The sequence below is a fragment of the Drosophila simulans genome, chromosome 3R (assembly GCF_016746395.2).
Source record: "Drosophila simulans strain w501 chromosome 3R, Prin_Dsim_3.1, whole genome shotgun sequence".
Taxonomy (NCBI): domain Eukaryota; kingdom Metazoa; phylum Arthropoda; class Insecta; order Diptera; family Drosophilidae; genus Drosophila; species Drosophila simulans.
Window position 1 is genome coordinate 4,950,493 of NC_052523.2, and position 27,137 is coordinate 4,977,629.

Below are 27,137 nucleotides of genomic sequence, written 5' to 3' on the forward strand. Positions count from 1 at the left end.
ATAATCGGGATAAATAAAACCTATTGTTAAGGACTTCATAGAATTGTGGGTCATGTTGATGTTGCTTAGATAAACCATAAAAAATACCGTATAATCAATGCCTACCTATTAAGTAAATTATTATGTCCTAAAAATCATACCTTTTAAGATGCTTAAACTTTTTGCTTATTATGTGACGAGATTTTGAAGTGGGACAGTTTTATAAGACATCCTACCTATTCGGAAATTAAGTTTATTTTACCAAGAGGCTAAGCCTTTTCGAAGGATAATCATTGGGGTAATCGGGATAAATAAAATATCTTGTTAAAGAGTTCAAATAATTGTGGGAGTAATGTTGCAGTTGTTTAGATATACCATATAAAAATTCCGTATGTTCAATGCCTTCCTATTAAATAATTTAGTATGTCCTAAAAATCCTTTCGTTCGCGTTGCTTTAAATTTTGTTTATTACCAGACTCGATTTTGAATTGGGACAGTTTTATAACATACCCTACCTATAGGGATTTTAAAATTATTTTACCAAGAGGCTAAGCCTTTTCGAAGGGTAATGATTGGGATAATCGGAATAAATAAAACCTATTGTTAAGGACTTCATAGAATTGTGGGTCATGTTGATGTTGCTTAGATAAACCATAAAAAATACCGTATGTTCAATGCCTACCTATTAAGTAAATTATTATGTCCTAAAAATCATACATTTTAAGATGCTTAAACTTTTTGCTTATTATGTGACGAGATTTTGAAGAGGGACAGTTTTATAAGACATCCTACCTATATGGAAATTAAGTTTATTTTACCAAGAGGCTAAGCCTTTTCAAAGGATAATCATTGGGGTAATCGGGATAAATAAAATATCTTGTTAAAGAGTTCAAATAATTGTGGGAGTAATGTTGCAGTTGTTTAGATATACCATATAAAAATTCCGTATGTTCAATGCCTTCCTATTAAATAATTTAGTATGTCCTAAAAATCCTATCCTTCGCGTTGCTTTAAATTTTGTTTATTACCAGACTCGATTTTGAAGTGGGACAGTTTTATAAGACATCCTACCTATATGGAAATTAAGTTTATTTTACCAAGAGGCTAAGCCTTTTCGAAGGATAATCATTGGGGTAATCGGGATAAATAAAATATCTTGTTAAAGAGTTCATATAATTGTGGGAGTAATGTTGCAGTTGTTTAGATATACCATATACAAATTCCGTATGTTCAATGCCTACCTATTATTTATTTTAGTATGTCCTAAAAATCCTTTCGTTCGCGTTGCTTTAAATTTTGTTTATTACCAGACTCGATTTTGAATTGGGACAGTTTTATAACACACCCTACCTATAGGGATTTTAAAATTATTTTACCAAGAGGCTAAGCCTTTTCGAAGGGTAATGATTGGGATAATCGGGATAAATAAAACCTATTGTTAAGGACTTCATAGAATTGTGGGTCATGTTGATGTTGCTTAGATAAACCATAAAAAATACCGTATAATCAATGCCTACCTATTAAGTAAATTATTATGTCCTAAAAATCATACCTTTTAAGATGCTTAAACTTTTTGCTTATTATGTGACGAGATTTTGAAGTGGGACAGTTTTATAAGACATCCTACCTATTCGGAAATTAAGTTTATTTTACCAAGAGGCTAAGCCTTTTCGAAGGATAATCATTGGGGTAATCGGGATAAATAAAATATCTTGTTAAAGAGTTCATATAATTGTGGGAGTAATGTTGCAGTTGTTTAGATATACCATATAAAAATTCCGTATGTTCAATGCCTTCCTATTAAATAATTTAGTATGTCCTAAAAATCCTTTCGTTCGCGTTGCTTTAAATTTTGTTTATTACCAGACTCGATTTTGAATTGGGACAGTTTTATAACACACCCTACCTATAGGGATTTTAAAATTATTTTACCAAGAGGCTAAGCCTTTTCGAAGGGTAATGATTGGGATAATCGGAATAAATAAAACCTATTGTTAAGGACTTCATAGAATTGTGGGTCATGTTGATGTTGCTTAGATAAACCATAAAAAATACCGTATGTTCAATGCCTACCTATTAAGTAAATTATTATGTCCTAAAAATCATACCTTTTAAGATGCTTAAACTTTTTGCTTATTATGTGACGAGATTTTGAAGTGGGACAGTTTTATAAGACATCCTACCTATATGGAAATTAAGTTTATTTTACCAAGAGGCTAAGCCTTTTCGAAGGATAATCATTGGGGTAATCGGGATAAATAAAATATCTTGTTAAAGAGTTCATATAATTGTGGGAGTAATGTTGCAGTTGTTTAGATATACCATATACAAATTCCGTATGTTCAATGCCTACCTATTATTTATTTTAGTATGTCCTAAAAATCCCATCCTTCGCGTTGCTTTAACTTTTGTTTATTACCAGACTCTATTTTGAATTGGGACAGTTTCATAACACACCCTACCTATAGGGATTATAAGTTTATTTTACCAAGAGGCTAAGCCTTTTTGAAGGGTAATGATTGGGATAATCGGGGTAAATAAAACCTATTGTTAAAGACTTTATAGAATTGTGGGTCATGTTGATGTTGCTTAGATAAGCCATATAAAAAATACCGTATGTTCAATGCCTACCTTTTAAGTAAATTAAAATGTCCATAAAAAATACCGTATGTTCAGTGCCTACCTATTAAGTAATTTATTATGCCCTAAGAATCAGACCTTTTAGGATGCTTAAACTTTTTTTTTATTATGTGACGTGATTTTGAAGTGGGAAAGTTTTATATCACACCCTACCTATAGGGATTTTAAGTTTATTTTACCAAGAGGCTAAGCCTTTTCGAAGGATAATGAATATCGGTAATCGGGATTAAAAAAATATCTTGTTAAAGAGTTTATATAATTGTAGGAGTCATGTTGCAGTTGTTTATATATATACCATATTAAAATACCGATTGTTCAATGCCTACCTATTGAGTAAATGAATATGTCCTAAAAATCAGACCTTTTAGGATGCTTAAACTTTTTGTTTATTATGTGACGAGATTTTGAATTTGGATAGTTTGATATCACACCCTACCTATAGGGATTTTAAGTTTATTTTTCCAAGAGGCTAAGCCTTTTCGAAGGATAATGAATATCGGTAATCGGGATTAAAAAAATATCTTGTTAAAGAGTTTATATAATTGTAGGAGTCATGTTGCAGTTGTTTATATATATACCATATTAAAATACCGATTGTTCAATGCCTACCTATTGAGTAAATGAATATGTCCTAAAAATCATACCTTTTAAGATGCTTAAACTTTTTGCTTATTATGTGACGAGATTTTGAAGTGGGACAGTTTTATAAGACATCCTACCTATATGGAAATTAAGTTTATTTTACCAAGAGGCTAAGCCTTTTCGAAGGATAATCATTGGGGTAGTCGAGATATATCATACCCATTACTTAACAGTTTATATAATTGTGGGTCATGTTGCAGTTGCTAGGATATACCATATAAAAATACCGTATGTTCAATGCCTACCTATGAAGTAAATGAATATGTCCTAAAAATCACACTTTTTAAGATGCTTCAGCTTTTTGTTTATTATGTGACGCGATTTTGAATTGGGATAGTTTTATATCACACCCTACCTATAGGGATTTTAAGTTTATTTTACCAAGAGGCTAAGCCTTTTCGAAGAATAATCATTGGGGTAGTCGAGATAAATCATACCCATTATTTAACAGTTTATATAATTGTGGGTCATGTTGCAGTTGCTAAGATATACCACATAAAAATACCAATTGTTCAATGCCTACCTATTAAGTAAATGAATATGTCCTAAAAATCAGACCTTTTAAGATGCTTCAACTTTTTGTTTATTATGTGACGCGATTTTGAATTGGGATAGTTTTATAACACACCCTACCTATATGGATTTTAAGTTTCTTTTACCAAGAGGCCAAGCCTTTTCTACGGATAATGATTTGGGTTATCGGGATAAATAAAACCTATTTTTAAAGAGCTCATAGAATTTGGGGTCATTTTTATGTTGCTTAGATATACCAAATAAAAAATACCATATACTTCAATGTTCAATCAGACGCATAATGTTTTTGTTAACCGGCATAAATCCTACCTATTATTGTAGAATTCATATATTTTCGACGGATAATACTTGTTATTATCGAGATAAATCATACATTTTATTGCAGAGTTCATATAATACATACCATGGAAACTACCGTATGTCAAATGCCTACCTATTAAGTTAACTAGTATACCCTAAAAACACAACCTTTTAAATTGCTTAATAATTTAGTTAATTATTAGATGCGATGTTGTTTGGGGACAGTTTAATATCAAACCGTACCTTTACGGTTTTAAGTTTATTTTACAAGGAGGCTAAGCCTTTTCGACGGATTATATTTGGGGAAATCGACATAAATCATATCTATTGTTGAAGGTATCATATTATTGTGGTTCATTTTGTTATTATTATTTATTTTTAAAAAATCCTTATAAAGAATATTGTACCTTACATTTTCTAATTGTAAGCCTTTTTTTTTTTATTTTTCACAGTTCTCTTAATGTAATCTCGTCCAACACGAGTCGCATGTGTATATATGTTGGTACGGTAATTAAATTGAAGTACTTAGAATAGTTTTCAAGTTATAAATGTGTTTTTTTGTCATTCAATAAAAATAATTTATTGTTTTTTTCGTGTGCAAGAATAATCGTGAAGGTGTATAGAATTTGGGACCTCCAAACAAAATAATTTCCGTTGATTTTTCCAAAAAATATAGTTCTGATGTTCTGATCCTAAAAATGTGGAGAAAAATAAATGCGGAATATACGTACTTTTCAGCTGATTTTAAACCTTAATATTCTCGTTCCAATACAAACTTTTAGCGCTCAAAGGAGATCAAGAGACCTTTCCTCAATGGTAGACACTTTCCGATTTTTCGACTGGGTTTCATAACGTCTGAGTAATTTGTGTATAGGACGAACGCTATTGGCATCTTGATAAAAGGCCCTTCCTCCGAGGGACTATTCTCGTAACGCTAAATTTAAGCTAGATGGTATAACTGAAATCGGATCTTTTCTTGAAATAAAAATATCACGAGCAGATGTTTCGAAATTTATTTTTATGAGTTTTTGAATTTTTTATTCACTTTTCTGTGGCTTTTCTATTATAGAGCTCTTTTGTTATTCATTTTTTCTATTTTTGTTGTGATTCAACAAGTACACTTACATCAGTACAGGTAATTCTTAATTGGTGAAGTGTATAAGAACAAAAATTTAAACAGTTTCTGGTATTTAAGAACATAAGTGACACATGGTTGGTGTGGAAATGTCTTCCGTATTGACTTTACAACTGAATATAAAAACAAAATTAATATTTACAACCAACTGGCAGGGTATGTTCGAGCTCGTTGGTTCAACTACTAATCCAGAGACGATGTGTCATTGAACGTAATATGCTGCCACGTGTACGTATGTCTGCCCTTTACGGAACTTGTTCGATGATAGTAAGCGACAGAAGGCCTTTTCGGTAGGGTATCCTTCACCCATAGTGGAGCAGAGAAGTCGATACACCAGTGTTCCTATAACACAATCCGCACAATCAATCTGACAGAATCGAGCACCCTGGCTGGCCCACGACCCCGGACATTAGATATATGTACGCATATGATCTCAGTCATGGTCGCAGACACAGCTTTCGAATAACGCTGCAATCGGGATCGGGCCGAGTGCGTTTTCAGCACCCATATGCCGCCCCATGCTTGCGCAGGGTATCGATTTTTCACGGATCGATATCGATATCAACTTTCAACGCCCAACTATAAAGTTTAGAGAAAGAAATACATATTGCTTGGTTAAGTGGTATGGCAGGTTGCATATAGAGATGTTTACAAATAAGATTAACAGCTACGTAAATGTTAAATCGTCTACGATCTAGTTTAGAATGCCAATAGAAGCGACAGGGACAAAGTCAGTCTGGCGAGATTACCGCTGATAAACACCATTTATACGTATGGGGAAGCAAAACTAGGGAAAGGCAAACAGAGAGCTCAGTGTTATGTACGCCGCAGCGTTTTTTGCACAGCTGCCGTTGTCGTCCAACTGCGATACATTCACACATCTGTCCATATGTATGGTGGGGGATTGGGGTGTCTCTGAGTGTATACATATATAAAAATGTGTATACCAGATAGGTAGAGAGTCAATTGTAAACGTATGCGTACGCTGTTTCTGGGGAGAGAGAACGAGCCAGTTGGTGGCCTTTCGATCCGGGGGTTGCTGACGAGAATAGTTCGAGAACTTTCGACTTGGATACACACAAATGTGAAATAGTAGGGACACATTTACAATTCGCGATTACGCAACACGATGAAATTGCAATGGCTGCAGAAGAAATGGCTTCGATGCGACGTTTGAAAACGTGTTTCGCTACATACATACGTACGGTTATATAAACTACGTCTTAAACATAGGTTTGGCTTACGAATTAAGAATATAGAACACGCTGCATTCGTTGCTGTGTATGTATACCTGGCTTCCTATTTCAATCTTTCAAAATCCGCAGGTCAGGGCCACCGCCATTCGACACAGAGAGTACTGCACACATCCTGACATCCTGGATAACTGCCTCAGACTGCCTAGTGGTTCACTTTCTAGCCAAACTCGAGAAAACTGCCTGCTGCTTTGCGAAATTCCCCGACGCTGACCAGCAAAATCGATGACTAATCACATCTTTTCCAGTGGGTTTGCATTCGGTTTCTTTGTTTCCAACTCGAGAGCATTAAATGCCCGACGTGGAAAAATACTACGTGGGCCCTTGCCCCTGCATTTTGCAATACTCGTACTGCTGCTCGCCTCCTGGGACACGATTTTTACACTTTTCCATTTTCGGTTAAAGCTATTGCTTGCAGATTGCAAGACAGAAAATTTCTTTGTACTAATTTTAACTGGTTTTTCGATTTTTTTTCAGCTTCACTTTGACTTCACTTAAACACTTTTCATTTGAGAGTGACGTGACCGGACTGAGGCGGCTCTATTTATACCCAACCGCTGGCTTCGTGAAACATCTGCCTGTCTCTCAGGTCTGCGGCAGTGGGGTGGAAGCGAGTACACTATATACATACATCGTATACGTGACTCGTCCGGTTTCTCACGAGTGTCTACATCACTGTGCTACAAAAACTACCCTCATTTCAAGAGAATGGTTGGTAAGCCGGTTAAGCACATACATTTGGATTGTTCTCCTGTGTTCTGGAAACTACTGCACATACTAACCAATTCTGGATATGCATACATATAATGTCTGAGAATTTCCTGCTTCAGCGATATTCTCTCTTATGCTTTATTAACTGCTCTAAAACTATGTAGTCACAATCAACAAATGCGAAAAATAAGATACATATATAGTCACAAATGTACATCGCTTTCGACAAAAATAAAGCAATTTTTGTTGATTAGTGTAGAATCGAAATATCCAGAAGGAGACAAATAATGTTCAGTTTTCGAGAGAGGGACCGCATGTTTTTTTATTGATTCACAGGGTTGTCTCTTTTCATGCCGAATTTAACGAAAGCATATCGATTAATTTAGTCCGAGAAGAAATAAATAAAAATTAAAACACGCAAATTTGGTTATATTTTATAGAAATGTCGTTCTCATGGCAATGCATATAAGATTAGTTAAAACGAAGCAAACATTTATCTAATACGTACGTAGATTTCCAATGTAAGATACATGTAACAAGCCCATGTCAAACCAGTAGTACCAATAACGAACACAGTTGTATATGTCAATTATGGCGCCGTAGTTTGTGTAAGATAAAATACCCACGCTTATCGATAGATTTTAAATCACACACATTGTTTTTAAATCAAAAGAGAGTGCTATAATCGAATTTTCCGACTATAAGATACCGTTACTCAGCAAGTAAATTCAAATTCTTTAGGAATATTGGTGGAAATTTCGGGAAAAAATTAATAAGCTAAAAAAAATTAAAAATTGTTCAAAAGTGTGGCCGTGACTGTTTTGTCTTGTTGGTGAAATTTACGAGACTAATGAAAATAGAGAATAATGAAAATATGAAGAAATATCAAAACATTACTTTATATGGTCGGCAACGCTTACTCATACCTGTTACATACTTTCACTCTATGAGTAACGGGTATACTAATTTAAAAATAATTCTTACGTTATGAAATACATATAATGGATATATAATGGATGAAATAGATAAAACATTGTCTTTTCCTAGTCTCATGCTTGTTTTCAAATAAAAGTTATACAAAACCTTCCATTAGGTTTCTTCAATCTAATTATTAGTTACTTAATTAGGTATATACATAGTTCTTCAAAGTACTTTTCGGAATATATTGAGATGCCTGAGTTTATATTTAGAGCTATCCTAATCCGGTTCGCAACCATCTACCTACTCGCGCATTGAAACCCTCACAATGTTCTATTGTTCGGAAAGAATGGTCCTGTTGGGCATAAACCACCCCGAATGCGTTCAGTGTAGCCTGGCGAGTGGCCAAATGTTTGCGAGTGCTGAACCAAACACAAGGTTTTTGAACCTTTGGCCGCTGGCTGAGCAGGAAAGCCAGCTGTTGCAAACGCACGCGCGTCCTGCGCTCAATCGACCTCGGGATGGGTAGATACTTGCTCCCTCCGAAAGAGAGACGTGGGTGGGTGAATGAGTGAGTGGCACTGTGAGTGATTCCAGCACATCCTTGAGCAACAGAGTGCTCAGTTTCGAGCGCCAACTAAACTCTAACGAGCTGAGCTGCGAAACTTGAAAACTGCCATTAAACTTCAAACAAAAAGTATGCAAAGTTTGGATTATTTTGTATCGGTGGACAGAGATTTAATTGCCGACCCAGCTTAAGCAATGTCCGTAACGAGCCGGAAGCATCTTCCTGACCCGCCATTAAGCCAAGTTGCACGGGCAACAATTGAAAGGAAAAGACACATAATCATAAACAAACGGACGGACAAAAGCAATTGACACGGGCAACAAAAGCGGCAGCATAATAGAGGCAGCTCGGAAATTGCGTATACGCCGTGTGCCCCTCTTGTTGCTCTCTGTATGGTTTGCTTTGGTTCGGTTCGTTTCGTTTCGGTTTGTTTTGTTTCCTGCCGCAGGCTGAAACACGCAACAAACAATAGCCAGAAGTCAAATGGCACAATAAACATATTTATGATGGAGGACCCGAAATGAGCATATGATGATTACGAATCCCACACCCAACTGGAGGTGTGTGTTTGAGATGGCAGTGAGATGGTTCGAGGAAACGCAGCCTCCCACTCGGTCGCCCTGACATTTCAACGATCCAACCTTGGATATTGCCAAATGTGGTCCTTCAGTTTTAAGCCTACAAAGTTGTGCGCTAAGCCTGCGAAAAGTACGGAACGGGAACGGTAGAAAACTACGGGCATAAACATATAGGAGAGCTCTGTCATTGCATTTGAGGGCCGTTGGTTCAGCGCTCACCGAGTGGAGTACATAGGCGACAAGGACGACCGACCGCCCGACCGAGCGAACGAGCGCCCGAGTGGGTGGCACTGGAGCAGGCACAGGCCCACTCCTTCCGTAGGTCCGATTCGCAGAGTCGAAGAGCCGAAGCGAAAGGCAGTGGCTGCCAAAGGCGGGCGCGGTTTGGCAACAAGGACCTACATTCAGTCGGATCCTGTCCTTCGGCTCTTATCGGCCCGATTTGGCCTGAAAAACGAGCTGCCGCGGACGCAGTGCCAGCAGTCCTCATTCAGACGCGAATCCGTTGACAACGCGGTCGCCCCAGGGGCGGATGACTATATCCACGTCCCACGACCCACGATATCGCACCACGGAAACGACCACGCGTAGTGTTAACCTTTCGAGCATCCATATCCATGTCCTGAAGCTGATTTATCCGTGGGAGTGTTTGTTTGTGCTTGCGCTGGCTCCATCTGCACCTGCAGTTGTGGGAGTTTCCCCCATTTTTTCGCGCTTCGTCCCTTCGTCCCTTAGGAATTGCATCTGCTCTTGCAGTATCTTGCAGCTTCGCGTTGTTTTAGCCCTCCGACAGTTTAATTAGTTTGCCCGATTTGTCCCAGTGTTGACACTTTGTCTTACGCCCCATTGCGCCGTGGGGCCACGTTAAGGACTATATCGGCATTGGCATCGCCTCCAAGTTGGCCAGCAGGCATGTAAGCTCAATTAGGTCCCGAGCACTTTCACGCTCGAAAAAGGTCCCAATCCAATTCCGAAAGGAACGCCAGCTGCGGCGTTACACGGAAAAAGTTGACTTTCAACTTGGTATCAACAGTTTAAACTTCGCAACTGATTGCACTCCAAATTGGCAAATGTAAATTCAGCTCTTTCAGCAATTTTCTTTTCCCTTCCAACTTGGAGGATATACTATGGAAAATGCTGTATTCCTTCTGTTGTTCGGTTATCATTAATAATATTAATAATTCTCTTGCCGTTATGAATCTATTCAACGAATTGATACAAATTTAGGATCATATTGAAAGTTCTTCAGATATTTGCCTTTTAAGCCCAATTAAATCATTGATGGTACTCAATGATTAATGTTGAATTTTTAGAAGTCTTTCTTTATTTGGTTTTTTTTTGCTGTGCGTGGTCAGTTTGAATTGTGTGCCAAGGGGCCCTTAGTCGCCAGTTTGTCTGATGTGGACACTCCCATGGAACCGCACAAAAGAATGTCGCACTGGCTTCGTTTGTTACCAATTGTTTCAATGCTTACTGGCAATTTTTTGGCACTCAATCGAAGAGTGCTGCGTGCGCTTGGCAGTTGTGCTTAATGGAATTTTTATGCGCTGCTATTGAGTTGCTCAATTGCTCGTTGGTTCGATGTTTGGTGTCGTTTTTTTGAGGTCAAAGTGCACGCTCGCTGGCTTTTCAATTGTGCCAAAAACAGCAGCCAAACAATGGCAGAACGGGCATTAAAATTAATTAGCGACGCGCATGTGTTGCAACTGCGGCGGTGACCATGTCCCTGAGCCGATGCTCTCGGCTCCTTTGCCCGATGCCCAATGCCCAATGCCCGATCCCCAATCCCCTCCAGCTGCATTTATCCAGGCACCCAGCATCTGGCCTTATCTGAAATATGCACACGAGGCCTTGGGCCGCCGACTTTTTCGTAATGCCAGCCAAGGCAACGTCAACCAGCTGACGAACGACCCAGGCATTGCATTGCATTTCGCATTCGGATTCGCAGCCGAAACGGCAACAAACTTTTGTAGGTGATTTCAATCAAAAAAAAAAAAAACCAAAACGAAAACGAAAACGAAAGGGTCCTTGGGCGCTAGAAGCGAGTTTCTAGAAAACTGCATTTATTGTGCAACTTCGGGGCAAACGCAGCACAATCCCCGGATAAACGATATGTTGTGTGGACATGGGTGTTAATTAAAAACTGTTTTCTAACCCAAAGCCACGAAACTTCCTGCATATCCTACACAAGCCAACGAAATGCCAAGTGACGATGCCATTTTTATAGACCTTTTCTAAAACAAGCCAGATACGAGATTCAAGATTCAAGATACGTCTACGGATAGTGATAGCGAAAGCGAGGCGCCAGTGAAAGTGCCATCCGCCCAATCAAGACGCCGGATGATTTGATGATGGCAGCCAGCGGGCGGATTCGCAAGCGAAAGCATAAAAGCCATACAAGTGGCGACGTTCCCAGTACGACGACTAGTGTAACCATGCCCATTCCGACCATGGCGCCGGGGAAAATGGTCGCGGAGACAATGGAGGAAGCCGCCGCCCTCGCCGGGGATTACAATAATTTCACGCATAATTTCGTCGATTTGCAGAACCTCTTGAGTTTCAACGAATTGAATGGCACTAGTGGTAGCGGTGGCGGAGGTGGTAGCAGTGCTGTCAGCTCCTTGGGCGCATCGAGTGCCATTAAACTGAATAACGGCGCCATTACGGACACTCTGCTGGGCACGGTCCTCACAACGGCCACGGCCACGGTCGCTCCGGCGGCCAGTTCGCTGCTAGCCACCTTGGCGGCCACCACAACAGCATCTGCGAGAGGATCCCTGGCGGGCAAGTCGCTGGCCATCGCAGACGCCACTTCATCCACCTACTATTCCAACTTGCTGAACCTGTCGCCGGCGACCACCAGTTTGATCTCGGCGGCTGCGGCCACCAAGTCGTACAACGACAGTGCCCTCCGGTGGGAGCAGCTGGACGGGAGCGTGGACTTCGGATTCGACCCACTCTACCGTCACTCGCTGGCCATGTCCATGGTCTACTGCGTGGCCTACATCGTCGTCTTCCTGGTGGGACTCATCGGGAATAGCTTCGTGATTGCCGTCGTCCTGCGGGCTCCTCGCATGCGGACGGTGACGAACTACTTCATTGTGAATCTGGTGGGTGGACCCCGTAAATCTCGTGGATGAACCCCATTAATTTCAAATAAAATTTACATTCCCCCCTTTCCAACGAAAAGGCCATTGCGGACATCCTGGTCATTGTCTTCTGCCTGCCAGCCACTCTGATTGGCAACATCTTTGTGCGTAAGTATCTCTTTAATTCCGCAAGATGCCGACGAGATTTATTCGCCACTGGGGGGCACATTAGCTGTTAGGGAGAAGCCCAAGTTTTTCTGTTTGTTCTGCATATTAGCCCGATTTATGTACTGCAATTAATCGCCGCTTTAGATAAAGCCCTGCCAAATGGCACTGACGAAAGTTGTTGCTCCTGCGTGCTAACGCTGCGTATGCGTAATGTGCCCGATATGTTTGGGCGAGTGTAATGGACCCTCATTAGACCTAATGTCGGCATAAATGTCCAAACGGAAGTGCTCATACTTCTGGTGGAAAATAATAATTTATGGGATATTATTTATACTCGGTTTTATTTACTTTTGACAGACATACTGGGTTTCCGTTTATTTGTAAGCTGCATTTTATATACCAGACTCCCTGTCTTCTTCCGAATTTTTAGTACGATGTAGCATCATTAAAGTTGGTCTGGAAAATGCCAAGCTTTAGTATCGAAATTCAATAGCTTTCTGCAATGGTCAAGATAACTTTTAAAATAGACGGCCAAGACAAAAACCAGCTATTCATTAAATCAAGGAAGTAAATCTCACTCAGTACGCAGTAAAGAAAAAACGAGTCAGAAAGGGGAATTTATTCAGCGTACTTCACTAGGCAGATTTCCGTAGCAACGGATGTTCGCACTCAATTAAATTAATTTGTACTCTTTCCTTGGGAGCCCTCACCTTCTTGGAAACGACAATCCGCATGGGCCAAAGAACAAGTGTCCATTTAATTAGAGGCCAATTCCACCAAATCCCAGAGACGACCCACAAACGACCCGATAAACGAGGCTACGCATAATTGTATGCTTTAATTTAAATAATTTCCCTGACATGCCTATCCATCCGTTCATCTATCCATCTATCTATCTGTCCCTGTCTGCCGTCTTACACCCCCAATTGGTTTTCCCCCTGCGCGTCTTCCCCGCTTGCATTCGAAACGAACTTTGTGGACTGACATCCAAATTGATAGTCGCAGGCCTGGACGACAAGGTGAGCAGGTTGGCAAATGTCTATGCAAATCGCCGCCGACATGGAAAAATGATCGAAATCCTTGGTAAATCAAATTCCGATTGTGGAGCACGCCATGCAAGCTCCATCCTTCACTGCAATTTGCCTTCGATGGCTACCCCAATCCCAGTCCCAGGTCCCTAGTCCCAAATCCCAATGCCAGGTCGTAGGCTCGCAGGTTGTGCCAAGTGTTGCCAATTAAGTAGCTCCGCCCTGTGAAAACTCTCCTTTTCTTGTTGCTATACAGCGAGTACACTGGCAAAAGAGTTGTCAACATGCTCGTAAAACAACATGTTGGATTATTAGGAAATAGTTTAACAAATGGTGTTGCTACATTCCCTTGACACAAGTATATGAAAATAGGCACACCATAATCAAAATTATTTAAAATCTTTTTTTTCAAATAATCGTAAATATTAGTTTTTTTTCTAAAAAGATTATTTGATAACCTTAATATTAATATTACAAACTGGTAAAAAATCTGCTAATTCAGTTAGACTTATCAGATTTATTTTCCAGTGCAGCTCGACTTCAAGACTCGGCACTGCACTCGATCCCATCCCAATCCACTCCCCCAGAGAAGCCCACTTTGGGGGAAATGTAGTAAACGAAGGCTGCCGAGTGCGAATCGCTGGAAACGAATGAAGCGAGTGGCGAAAAGTGAATGAGTTTACCTCCGCCTGCATTGTGTATCTGTATCGGTGTCCGTGTCTCCGTTTTCGTGTCCGTGTCACTGCGCACTCTCTCCGCTCTCTCTCTCGCCCGCTCTCACGCCCATGTGTGTGCTCGCTGCTGTGCATGTGTAGGTGCATTGGTGGCTGCTTTTTGGGGTGGCCCAAAGGATCATCGACACAAAACTGACCTAATTTCACAAATTCAAGCTGGGCGCAGGGCCGACAGCTCTTACTGGGTCACTGGGGGTGGTGGGCGGCTGGCGGTAGATGGTAGATGGGAGGGCTAGATGGTTGGATGGTTGTTTGGATGGGGCACCCTTTTGGCCGCCCACTCCGCAATTTTCGCTTGGCATGTCTTAGCTTCAGCTGAGCCGCCGATGCCTAGCAAAAACGCCAGTCACAACAAATTGCAGCCCTCCCGCTGGCATTGGGGCTTTTGGGGTGGCTCTCTTCCACTTCACCCCTTCAACCCCACAACTCTCAACCCCACTCACATTCCTATTCACTTTCGACAACCTGCTGAAGTTGAAACGAAGGCAACGGGTTCACAGCGGCAACGGTGAAATAGCACTAATGCAGGGGAAAAAACATGTGTTGCCAACTAAACACATGTGTAGCGTATTATTTACAAACAAAAGTTTAACACGTCATTTTCATTCAGGATTAAACAATCCGCACGTATTCAGAAACATACATTTTTTCGCTTTAAATTTGAATGTTAAACTCCGTTAAGTGATGATATGCTATCAGAGTTAGTTTCTAACTCTTCCAAATACTCGCCATAATCAAATTAGCAGTGTTAAGTCTGTGTACTGTGCACTTACCACTTAATCCTTTGCTCTCCTCAAACATAACCTTTTTCTCGCTGTGTATCACAGTGCGTGGGAGCTTGGAAGTTTAGCATATTTGCACATCGAGCATTTCACATTGCTGTCTGATAGTTCCTACTACTCGCACCCAGCGAGTGGCAAAGTGGGCGGGTTGTTTTGCCACCAAAATGAATTATATGAAATCAAATTCGAGCCGTCAAAGACGACGTCGCCGCCGCAGTCGCAGTCGCAGCTGGCTGCGACGCCCACGGTGGCCATCGCCGCTGGCAGCGCCATTATCTAAGCACACCTTCAAGCCTCAGAATTGCAATGGAAGGTTGTTTGCATTCAAGGCTCTTTGCGGCTGGATGAATTGACCTAAATATTTCGCTTGGCAAACCTAATAGTCAGGGTTATGCACACACACACTTGCGAGTGTGTGTGGTTGTGGGTGTGTGAGTGTGTGTGTATGCGTGGTGTGGGGGCACCTGTATTGGGTTGGGCCGTGTACTCTTTGTGGGTGGTTTCTGGCTGGTGACTTGTGGGTGGTGGGTGGCGGTTGTTGGTTGGAATGTGGCGCTGGCCCTTATTTATGTGTGTGCTTCGAAATCCAATAAAATGCGAAATGAATTGATTTCCCAGCAACGATGCCGCCTTGAGACGAAGGATATCCTTGCAACAGCAACGGCAATTGTCTCAGATGGCGCTTTATGGCCATTGTTGTGCTATTTTATCAATGGGGAATCGTTATCATTACGGCCCTTTTTAGATCAGCATCTCCCGTTGGCTAAATCTTGCAGTCACGTTGCCAGTTTGTTCATTAGGGGGCCACGTGATTTGTGCCGGGCGAACGCGGCGTATGCGTAACTTGGAGGCAGACTCTCCCCCATTTCTGTTTCCCTATCCCTGATGAAGTCATTTTTCAGCTCGCCAATTGTATTTTAATTTAGTCTCTACGTGCCGTCGGCAAATGGCATCCAACCTCTGACCCCTCCACCTAAGATCTGCAGCCTCTTGGCTCCCGCAATCCCGTATCTCACCTCGAGCTCCCCCGATTCCCAGATTCCAATTCCTATTCCCACTCCGCGTCCCAGGCACATTTCTCTGCGAACTAGCTGTGGTATTCAATTTTCCCGAAGAGCTGCCACAGAAGTCGCCGCAGGACGTGACGCCGCGGCGATAATCATAACAATAACGCATTTGCCTGAAGTGTTATGTTATGCCTTTTCCATGGCCACTCCACTCCAATCCACGCCCATTCCCACTCCCAAGTCCAAACCTGCGGATTTGTCACGCCTGATTATTTCATTAACTTTACGATCCAACTCCGTGCATGACAATGCCGCCACCGAAACGAATCCGCAATGCCCGGAATAATCCAATCCACTTTGCCTACACCGGAACAATCGCCCACGGAATTGGGGATAAAAATGTAACAAAACTTTGTTGGGCCTATTAAAGCCCCATAAAGCAGAGTTTCATTTTGAATTGGATTTATTTTTAAAAAAAAATATTTACTGCTGCAAAAAAACATCGTTTTAAAGTTGTCCTTGACAAATATTTGTTTAGAAATAAGTGGAAATTATTTATTAATAATCATGCTAATCATAATTACTTTAAACTCAATCACATTCCTAAAAGTCAGGCCAATATTTTTGTCTGTGCCACAACCGAAAAACAAAGGCCCTCGTTGTAAGGAGGGTAAGAGGCTAAAAAATAAAAGGCTTAGGGCGCGCTTGACATTTTCTTAAGGGCTGATGGGGCGCACAACCCCACCACCCACCACCACCACCCACAATCGAAGGCTGGCGATAAGCCTGAGTATCGATTGGTATTATCTCCTCTAGTTGATCAATATTGAGCACCAGCTTTCGCGTATAAATGGAGGCGTCTGTTTGCCATATGTTGCCATGTCAAACGCACTCCAAGTCGGATCAACCACCCATCCCATTCTCACCTTGACGGAGAGGCTGGATGTTGGCCGAGCAAACTGTGGAGTGTTTGGTTTCACTTGAGGCCTCAAATGGGTAATGCCACAAGGAGGTTCTCGGTTGCCCCGTCACGCAAGGCAATTAGGTTATTTCGGTAGCTACAATTATGTTTGTACAACACATTAATGTGTCCTAAAGGTTGGGGTTAATTAAAGATTGGTTTCGTATGACTCGGTGTTCTTAGAAACAATCATGTCTTACCTAAGCTTGTGGTATCTATAAATAACTACTGGCATAACCCTTGACCTATTTGATTTAATTTTTTTATATGTAATGCGGTTTTTGCGGTTCATTTAATATGTATTATTCCTTCTCAATTGTTTTATGTTAACAAAAACCAATTTTAAATGTCAGCATTTCTCGTTGGCTCTGGAAAATGTGGTTTTTCAATTTTTATATTAAATGTCCAATTCAGCGAGTTGGACAATTTAATAAGTTGAACCGTGCTGAATGCTTCATCCTGTCAAAATACTTTCCATATGAACTGAAAAACCATTGTTTGTTCGGGATTATCGAGGAGTCACTTGACTGCGCTAAGCTAACCACAATGTAAACTTGGTTAAGACACTTGACTGCCAAAGTGCACTGATGCAAACTTTAATCCCAGACAAACCAACCGAGTCACGTTTGCCTGTCCTAATAGAATTGCATACACAATTAGATAGTTTATTTGCCGAAGGGAAGTTCGGAGAACATGTATTTTTGAAAAAGTTCACCCAGTGCCACTGCTAATCCGGTGGCCCGCAAGTGATGAAGCATTTCGGAACCGAATTTGAATTTAAATTGTTTTCGAGCAACTTGAAAGCATAAAGTTTGCCGAGTCAAGAGCTCCCGCAGACAGCCATATATCAAAGTTCACCCTTATCAGCATAATATCAAGTGAGTGGCCAAATACACTCGTATTAATAGCCTCGGATCCAGTCTGTTGCACTTGCAGGTCTGCCCGAAAGCCATTTCAAATCGGAGGAATAAAACCGAAAAACCCATTCGGTCTGCTGTCCTGTGTACACACTGTTGATTGTTTGCCAGGCGGGAGGATGTGGATGTCCTCCCTGCAGACACACATGATCCTGTCCAGAACCAGAACCTGTCCACAGCCACAGAGTTCACTTGCACGAAGCGCCGCAGCGCCAATAATATTTATATTTTTATGTGCCAAATCATATTAAAGTTAGCTTTTATTGGGCTGCCTCGGCGGCTTACGGTGCGTATGCATAATAAAAAGCGACAACAAATCGAGATAAGACAGGCGAACGAGACAGGAAATTAGGAGCCCCATGACGCAGGAGGCGTCTCCTGGTCGAGCATTGAACTCCGTGAACTCCTTCTGCAAATTGCCAAACTGCCAAACAGCTAACTGCTAATGATGTGTGGGCCGCACTTGCACTTGTTTAATTGCCATTCGATATGTCATGAACCGGGCGCCTTTCTCCGCCCGACTGTCATCAACCTTGGGAAGTTGCCCCTCCCACGGCACACCCATGTATGTATGCTTTATAACCTTTTGTGTCTGAGTGAGTTATGCCTCTTAGCATAAAATTCATAACGCTCAACTATGCGCAAGTAGGGCCCGTGTATTCCATTTACCATCATCATCCTGCCACAAGATGGAGTAAAAGGAATACAAATTAAGTTAGGCAGTCCTGCGGTCCACCGCGGCTCCGAGTCTGGGTCTGGGCAAACAATGCTCTGTCCCCAGGACTCCACATTCTGCCCCACCCACTACGATGGCTGGGCGCAATCTGAGACTTGTCACCAAATTATGAATGATATGCAGCACATAAATCTCAGTCAGCAAACAACGACGGGAACGTGGGCGGCGGCAATGACAAGAAGCATTGAACGCTAACCAGATCTCGAACCCAACTGTCCATGACTACCACTACCACCATCACCACAACCATGAGCATAACCACTACCAGAGCACTCGGGGAAAATCAGTAAAGCTATAAAGAACTCGATGATCCCCAGCTGTAAAGCTGTACTTATTCAAGCATAAATGCAAGATATTGAATATATAATAATCCTTAGCGGTGAAGTATTAGTTATATATTTTAACTATTTTCTAAGTTTAACGGTTAAGCTGACTTACGGTTTATATTTAAAGTGATACGCCCTCTACTATTTCGAATATTTCCCATGAGAACAATAAGGATCCTTCGGTCGGTTAGCCACATTAATTTGCTTTGATTTTCGTGGTTAGGATATTTAGAAAGTTTTCAAACAAAGTGTCCTTGGGGATTTTAGAAAAGTCTGCACTCTATTTTGTTGCCATAGGCCCTCACATTTCCTTCAGTGTATGGCTAGGACACCAGCAAGGACAATGTGACCGAAAGTTACTCAGCATAATTTGTGCGTTGTTTATGACCAATATTTACTCACCTCCCGCACTTTTCCCCCCTTTCATGTTTCGCGAACCGCTGGAACTCGCAGCCTGGATGCTCGGATGGCTGATGTGCAAGTTTGTGCCCTACATACAAGGTGTCTCCGTGGCAGCCTCGGTCTACAGCCTGATTGCCGTTTCCCTGGACAGGTAAGTTGAAAACACTCCAATTACGTGGCTATGAACTTTTATTGTGGGATCGTGGTTGTGGTGCTCAGGGAGGGATTGGTCTGGGTCTGGTGGGGATCGGGAACGGGATCGGGAGCGGGAAAGGTATTGAAAGTGGACCGTATTCACTGCACTTAATGATGCACGACGACGGCGGGGGCGGCATGATGCACTGGAACCAAGGGAACCACCGGCCTGACGGCATGCACCGCCACCACGGGCTTGTGGACGATGGGGGTGATGACCTTGACGGCTGCCGGATGATGAACAACATGCCTGAAAATGAAAGGGGTGAGTGGTTCGGTGGTGCGATAAGCAGATTGGACATGAATGGCCTTACGAGTGCACCGAGTGGGCTCCATGATGGATGATGGGCGTGTGGACCACCGCCGGGTGCGCCACCACGGGTGCCACGGCCACCACTCCGGGATGGGCGATAGCCTGGGAGGCGGCAAAGGCGGCGAGCACGAACAGCTGCGGCGGATCAGAGTTCATAGATTAGCCTGATTAGTGGCATTAGACGGAGCAGCAGGTGGCTGCCACTCGACAGTGAATTTGGTTAGTTGTCGCAGACTTTAAAGCATACATTACTTATTCTGAGTGAGATAAAACCGATCCCAACAACATACTAGGTGACTCATATGAGCTTCAATGGGTTGTAATATAGACTTAATTTATTGCATTTATTTTTAAATGCGATAAAGCAAGCTGATATAATATCATAATTATACGATGCTTGGATTCAAACTGGTAACAACTTCTTCTGCACACTGATACTCACAACTTTGAACATTTTGAGGTGTTGGATTTTGGCGGGATAACTGAAGTAGGAAAGGTAGCTAGGCTAATGATTTCTAATTATCAACTGGTGACAACTTGAGCTCCGAGTGCGGCTTTTATAGTGGATTTGCACCAGGCGACCGAACCGAAAGTGAGCGCCACTCAATGCAATCAGCTGCGGGGAAAACTGGTCAGTAAGGCAGTTAGGCAGTTAGCCAGTTAGGCAGTTATGTAGGAGAGTCAGTGGAGCAGTCGTCTCAAGATCAAGATCATCATATGCTTCTATGGCTCACCTTGTCCGTATTAGGCGCTGCTTACAATTTCATGTTTCTCGTTTTATGTGCATTTCAATTGCCTTAGAATGTTGTTGGCCGCGATACAGCGAATATTGATACCATTGATGATTGGCCGCCAGGAATCGAAGTGCCAGCCCTGCGTTTCCTGGGCCATAAAGTATAAAAAACCAATAAATTCGGCAAATGTCGCGGTCAACAGATTTATCAAGTGATGCTGAAGTCCCACGAATTGTGCCAGCCATAGCCGCAAGGACAATAAGCCGCCCGTCGCTTTATGTGCACTTTCATTTATATCAATTTCTGACCATAATCAGAGGAGGAGTTTTGGCCAGAGGCTTCTGTTTTTGCCACTGTCATTTTTCAGCCAGCGGGACAAAGGCATAGCGCCTCACTTGTCGGTTTGGTCACCCACAGGCCCGCATGTCAGCCTCCGCCCACGCTTAATGCCAACCCATCCGAGTCCAAATCCACATCCTCATCCACTTCCAATTCCACTTCCACTTCCAAGTCCCAGTCGAAGTCCGAGTCCAGCGTCATTGATGTCCGTTTATCCAGTTGTTTTGCTGTTGTTCTCTCTTTTTACGAGCCATCGTAAACTGAATCGAAATTTAAGATTTATTATCTGTAACATGAAACTTAAATCTCTCCACGGTCTTAAGGATGCTGGCCCCATAATGCCCCTTCGACTTAGCTTATCACTTGCTTATACTTCTACTTATATTTATACTTATGCCACTGTCATTTAATTAGGGTCTTTTCTTGTCTGAATACGTATGCGTATATAACTAGATTGCTTATAATCATAAAGTCTATAAGAAAGCTCACTCGCTTATACACATAGTTGTGTCTTTACGGCGCTGGCATTGCGGCTTTTGTGTCTTCTTTGCGTCGCAAATGTCAACAGTGCGTATGGGTAACCGCAGTAGGAAGCGAAATAGGAGCCATAAAACCACGTGGATCTAGACAGAAACACAGGATTGTGTGGCAAATATTAAATTAATACACTTGCGGCTTATTAAATGCTTTAAAAGCGCGAGTATTAACTACTTCTTTTAGTTGTACTCGAAAAGTGTATTGTAGATTTATATTCAAGAAGAATTTTGGCAAGACATTAAACTCATTTTGCTCAATAAATATCCTAACGAAACTGAACTGACGTCCTTAGAGATTTACGCATATGGTACTCAACAGAATTGATGGGCAACAATTACCCGTAATTACCAAAATAATATTAATAATTTAATTTTCAAACAACAATTTTCCCAAATCACCTGAACATGTAGTTTAATCTATAAGGTTAGCTTATTTGTGAATCAAATCATAAATAAATCTAAACGCATAAGGGAAAACTTAGTTTTTAAAGCTCATAAAGTGGTTTACAGCATCAAAAGTGTAGTTAATACGATTTAACAAAGTTTCAACATCAAATTAGAGGGTTAGTTTGAATTAGACTGCACCAGCGAAAAATGCTGATTACTTTTTCCGAGTGCGCTGTTTTTACCCAAAGGAACTCAATTAAGCTTTCGCCTGATTTATGACCATAGAAGTCGCATGGGCAAATTATGCAAATGCAATTGGTTTGCTCCTATAAATAAACGTTATGACAATTTGATTATTGGCTGTGCGGACAGCTTTGTTTGGTGGCCCAGGCCGCCCATCTTTTTTTTTCGCCGAGATGAGGGTCTGGGCCACATTGTTTAGCTGGCTATTTTTAGTCGGTGAGTCGGAGGACTAGGATTCTGTGGTAGTAGCCTGGCCTGGCCGCCCTCTAATGGAATTACCGCTGTGTTATCTGCCAAATGTTTTGGCGGACAGACGCAGGCGACGACCCAAGGTCCAAGTCGAAAATACGAGCACAATGCACGTAATTACAGGGTTTCGGGCCAGGAGCAGACAACCAGTTTGGTTCGTCCGGGACAAGTCTTGTCTATGACCACTGAGCGGGCGCCACAATGAGCCGGCTGCACTAAGCTAAATGAAAAATGCTGAACTCGTTGTTGGCCCCATACCGACTCGTCTCACTACCTCGCAGCTCTTATTCAAATTACAATTCATTATGGCAAGCAGAATAAAAAATGACACCCCTGCTCCAAGATCCCCAGCTCCGCTTTTTTGGGGCGGAGGAGCAGGAGCAGGAGTAGCAGGCGGGTTCAATAGTCGAGATTGGAAAGCGAACACTCAGCAGAAAAAGGCTTAAGGATGGCTGCTGGCATCGGCATCCTGCGTGTGCGAATTAATCAGCGGAGATATTTGCATGCCGTGCTGCTACTCCTAGTTGAAACGGTGTCGTCATCGTCGCCTCGACTCGACTCGACAGCTTGATGATTGCCATTATCTTTGACGGCTCAAAGCCGTCAGTGGCATCTGAAGCCGGAGCTCCTGCTGCTGCTCCTTCTTTGACTACTTGGTTAAAATCCCCTTTGTTGGGACTCCCCTCTTGCAGGTTCATTGCCATCTGGTGGCCCCTGAAGCAGATGACAAAGCGACGTGCCCGCATCATGATAATCGGCATATGGGTAATCGCGCTGGTGACCACCATCCCTTGGCTGCTCTTCTTCGACCTGGTGCCCGCCGAGGAGGTCTTCTCCGACGCCCTGGTCTCGGCCTACTCGCAGCCGCAGTTCCTCTGCCAGGAGGTGTGGCCCCCGGGCACGGATGGGAACCTCTACTTCCTACTAGCCAACCTGGTGGCCTGCTACCTGCTGCCCATGTCCCTGATCACGCTCTGCTACGTGCTCATCTGGATCAAGGTCTCCACGAGGTCCATCCCCGGCGAGTCCAAGGACGCGCAAATGGACCGCATGCAGCAGAAGAGCAAGGTGAAGGTCATCAAGATGTTGGTGGCCGTGGTCATCCTGTTTGTTTTGTCCTGGCTGCCGCTCTATGTCATCTTCGCTCGGATCAAATTCGGATCGGATATCTCGCAGGAGGAGTTCGAGATCCTCAAGAAGGTGATGCCGGTGGCCCAGTGGCTGGGCTCCTCGAACAGCTGCATCAACCCCATCCTCTACTCAGTGAACAAGAAGTACCGACGAGGATTCGCGGCCATCATCAAGTCGCGCAGCTGCTGCGGACGCCTCAGGTTAGTTAATTACTAATATATGCAGATAAAATATGTGGAGACCTTCAAATTTAATATGAAGATTTGTAAGAAATCGTGTTCCCTTCTATAAAAAATTATTTCTCCACCTTAACCACCTAGGTACTACGACAACGTGGCCATCGCCTCCAGCACCACCAGCACCCGTAAGTCATCGCACTACCACCAGAACAGCTCGAGAAAGAGTCCGAGCAGCAAGGGCAACGCGGTGTCCTACATCTACGAGCACAACTCGCTGCGGCGCCACAACATGATGCTCAAGCAGGACAGCAACCTGTCGCAGCAGATGCTGCTCAAGCAGGACTCTCACGGATCGCGTCAGTTCCTCATCAAGCAGGAGAGCTCCTGCAGCGATGCCTCTGGGATCCGGCGACCCCTCTGCCAGCAGGACAGCAATGGCTCCAAAGTCTCACTGTCCAAGCAGGACTCAATTGTGTCCTACATGGAGTCACGCAGGGCGGCAGGACACGGTCTCAACGACACACTGGTGGACAGGGATAGCGTCTCGATGGACGTGGGCCGGCGACAGGGCGCCACACCGAGCTCCCTGCTGGATAAGCGGCAGAAATTCGTGAAGCAGGACTCGGTGATCTCGTTTGTGGACCAACGACCAGAGCAAAGGCGCCATCAATTGGTCAAGCAGGACTCAGTAATCTCCTTCGCCGACCAGCGACGCGGGTTGCTCCACAAACAGGACTCGCTGATGGCCAACCGGACGGGTGATGCACCCACCCACCACGTTTCCATTCTGAAGAAGACCGACTCGCAGCTCAGCTACGGCAGTTCGACTTCTCCTCGTAGGAATGCGGATCTGTACGAATAGGCAACTTTGGGTTGAACGAGCTCCTAACTCTGGTAGATAGATACCAACCACCATTTGTGTGGGTCGATTTCAGTTGAACAAGTGGGATGAACTTCCTTAGGGGTTTATGTAATCCAGCAATTTTAAAGCATAATTAAGATGGTTTACCTTCGCTCTATTACGTTCTTGAATCACATAAACCCCTTCGATGTATTGCTTAACAAATCGACCCAACCTAACATACAAACAAAAGCAACGATACCAAAAACTTACCGAACCACAAAGGAAGTCTTAGAAGATTTCTATAGCAGATAGTCAGACATGGATCGAATGAAGTCGAGTGATAGGCCTACGATTGTGATATAAGTCGGCAGTGCTGGTGGGTTCAGAATCAGTCACTAGGCAGTGCCGCACACATCCGTCATCGTCGTTGGGATAGGGTAGTGGACGGGATGGAGTGCCAGTGGGGATGGACATCGGGATGGACCAATTGTGGGTGGGTATATCTAATCAGAGATCGCATAGCTAGGAACAGACACGCCACACGGGGCACGGGAAACAGGACTTCCCTACACACACACACACCACAGAATACAGAAGACAGAGTACACAGAAGACACTCCCCACAGACCTAATAGGTAATAGATGTTTTATACGTGTTTCAGAGGTACTACACAAAATATGAACTACTCCTTGGCTATGGCTATATAATACCTATATGTACCGTTACGCAGTTTTAAGATTGTTTGTACTCGCAATTTGCTATATCGAAAAGTTTGGTTAAGAGTGGGCGGAACAACGTGGGAATCGAAGGGGTTATAATAGCTTAGCTAAACTTTTTGTACGACGGCGAACGTGAGTGAAACGGGCAAGTCCAGTATCATAGTTGAGAAACGAAAACAAAACAAAATGAGATAACACCGAGGTCTAAAGTAACGTACCTACTAAATTTTTGTATGGAAATTCTTACAATTTATACATATATATTTATATTGATTTTGGAATAAGCAATATGCAATACAAGCGTATGTCTGCGCGTACGCCGTGTATCTATCAAACAACAATAATCAATTTTATTAGAATTTTACACAACTGAGTCGCGGCAGCGGAAATGGCACAGCAGCGGAAATGGGTTAGTAAACGCAATGCACCGGAAGGCGAGTGAAAACGAAAACGATTGGCACACCATCCAAGCTTTGTTATCGGTCAATCGCCGACTATTTCGATATTTCGATGCTTCGGTATCGATGGGCAGAGGCACCAGAGGCAGCAGATGTAGTGAGGGCATCGAACGCGCACAAAGTAACACTTGACCATGCTGGGACAGAGTAGATTAGGGGGGAATGGAGTAGTCTAGGGATTAGGGCTAGATTAGGATTAGAACAGGACGAAGGAGTAGGTTGTCCGCTAAGTGAGCACAAAGCAGTCAAAGATTTCGCACTAAACGTATCACTACAAACTAACAAAGAAGCAAACAATAATCGAACTCAAATTCGTTAAACACTAAACACCAATAAACTTTAAACTATACGAAATAAAATTTTAACGGATAGCGCAAGGAGGCAGAATCAATGGTAAAACTATGAAACTAAACGTAACGATTAACTATGCAATTTTATTGTTAGCCAAAATTTTATAACTGTCAAGTAACGAACAAGTAAATATTTATATGTATACAGAATATATCAAGTATAAAGCATACGTTATATATCTTTATATACTTCGATTGCATTAGGCGCTGATCGGTAGAGTTTTAATTGGCTTTGGTGTAACCGAGAACGATCTGATCAGAGATTTAGTCTAGTCGTACTCGTCGCTCTCTGTTCAGGTACTTGGGGAGCTACATATGTGTAAACCCGATCCGAAATCGAAAAGTAGAAGACATGCACAGCCCGTTCAAAACTCCAGCGCTTAGTGTAAGGCAAGCATCTACAATGAGGAATATCAATAATATATTTCAAATATACAAAAATATATTTATATAGGCCTAGCGACTCACAAGCTGGCAGTATGTGGCAAGCAGCCGCAGAAGCGAACAACAACGTCTAGTAAACAAGAGATTACATTTATACAAATACATACATATTATATGCTGCAAGTACGAAGGGCGCGCAATAGAATGTCCTTTCCCGCTTTCGATTCCACTTAAAGAAGAACCCGAAAGTTGCGAGCAGGCTGATTTAAGCAAAGTAATATTTATCGAATACCCCAATTTGAACTTTAGGTTTTAAAGTTTTAAAACGTAGAGCATACCCATACTCACATGCATGTGCATTATGTTCGTTATTTACCGATGCGGAAAACAAAAAACATAAAATATTTAACAGAGATCGCGCGTTAACCAGTTAAACCGAAAGCATGGCATTAATGGCAACACAATATTATATATGTAAATATATGTGTTATGCAGACATATATATGTATATTTATCGCATAGAACTAACACCAAAGATACATGCATGTTAGCAGAAATAATAAATAAAAATTCAAACTAAACTAAAGTAGTAATATCTTAATTGGGGCCTTATTTACGCTTGCAAATGGACTGCCATCGATTTTAAATATTTTAGAAGTTGGCTTGA

At 42.4% G+C, this 27,137-nt stretch overlaps 2 protein-coding genes and 1 long non-coding RNA gene across 3 annotated transcripts; 1 reads left to right on the top strand and 2 right to left on the bottom strand.

Annotated features, from left to right (window-relative positions):
* Positions 1–721: 721 nt before the first annotated feature.
* LOC120284946 lies at positions 722–7,038 on the bottom strand. The gene is made up of 3 exons (XR_006541862.1): positions 6,522–7,038; positions 3,785–5,809; positions 722–3,506 (listed from the first exon to the last, which is right to left on the bottom strand). It is a non-coding gene; the product is annotated as an uncharacterized LOC120284946 (long non-coding RNA).
* A 2,651-nt stretch (positions 7,039–9,689) lies between these two features.
* On the top strand, positions 9,690–27,051 carry LOC6727209 (neuropeptide SIFamide receptor). The gene is made up of 6 exons (XM_039295874.2): positions 9,690–9,845; positions 11,420–12,368; positions 12,449–12,515; positions 19,460–19,559; positions 23,097–23,735; positions 23,856–27,051. Exons 2-6 carry the CDS (start codon positions 11,607–11,609, stop codon positions 24,574–24,576), a joined length of 2,289 nt encoding a protein of 762 aa, XP_039151808.1. The 5' UTR covers positions 9,690–9,845; positions 11,420–11,606; the 3' UTR covers positions 24,577–27,051.
* Positions 19,580–20,470, bottom strand: LOC6727210. The gene is made up of 3 exons (XM_002102566.3): positions 20,359–20,470; positions 19,918–20,051; positions 19,580–19,853 (listed from the first exon to the last, which is right to left on the bottom strand). The coding sequence occupies exons 1-3, from the start codon at positions 20,368–20,370 to the stop codon at positions 19,712–19,714; spliced, it is 288 nt and encodes a 95-aa protein (XP_002102602.1). The 5' UTR covers positions 20,371–20,470; the 3' UTR covers positions 19,580–19,711.
* Positions 27,052–27,137: the final 86 nt, after the last annotated feature.

What these genes read in the sequence shown, in the direction of transcription:
- LOC6727209 (XM_039295874.2), top strand. Translation starts at nt 11,607, where the DNA reads ATGATGGCAGCCAGCGGGCGGATTCGCAAGCGAAAGCATAAAAGCCAT. An exon ending in ACTACTTCATTGTGAATCTG is followed by an intron (nt 12,369 to 12,448) that starts GTGGGTGGACCC and finishes TCCAACGAAAAG; the next exon opens with GCCATTGCGGACATCCTGGT. An exon ending in ATTGCCGTTTCCCTGGACAG is followed by an intron (nt 19,560 to 23,096) that starts GTAAGTTGAAAA and finishes CCCCTCTTGCAG; the next exon opens with GTTCATTGCCATCTGGTGGC.
- LOC6727210 (XM_002102566.3), bottom strand. An exon ending in GGAGCCCACTCGGTGCACTC is followed by an intron (nt 19,854 to 19,917) that starts GTAAGGCCATTC and finishes TTTCATTTTCAG; the next exon opens with GCATGTTGTTCATCATCCGG.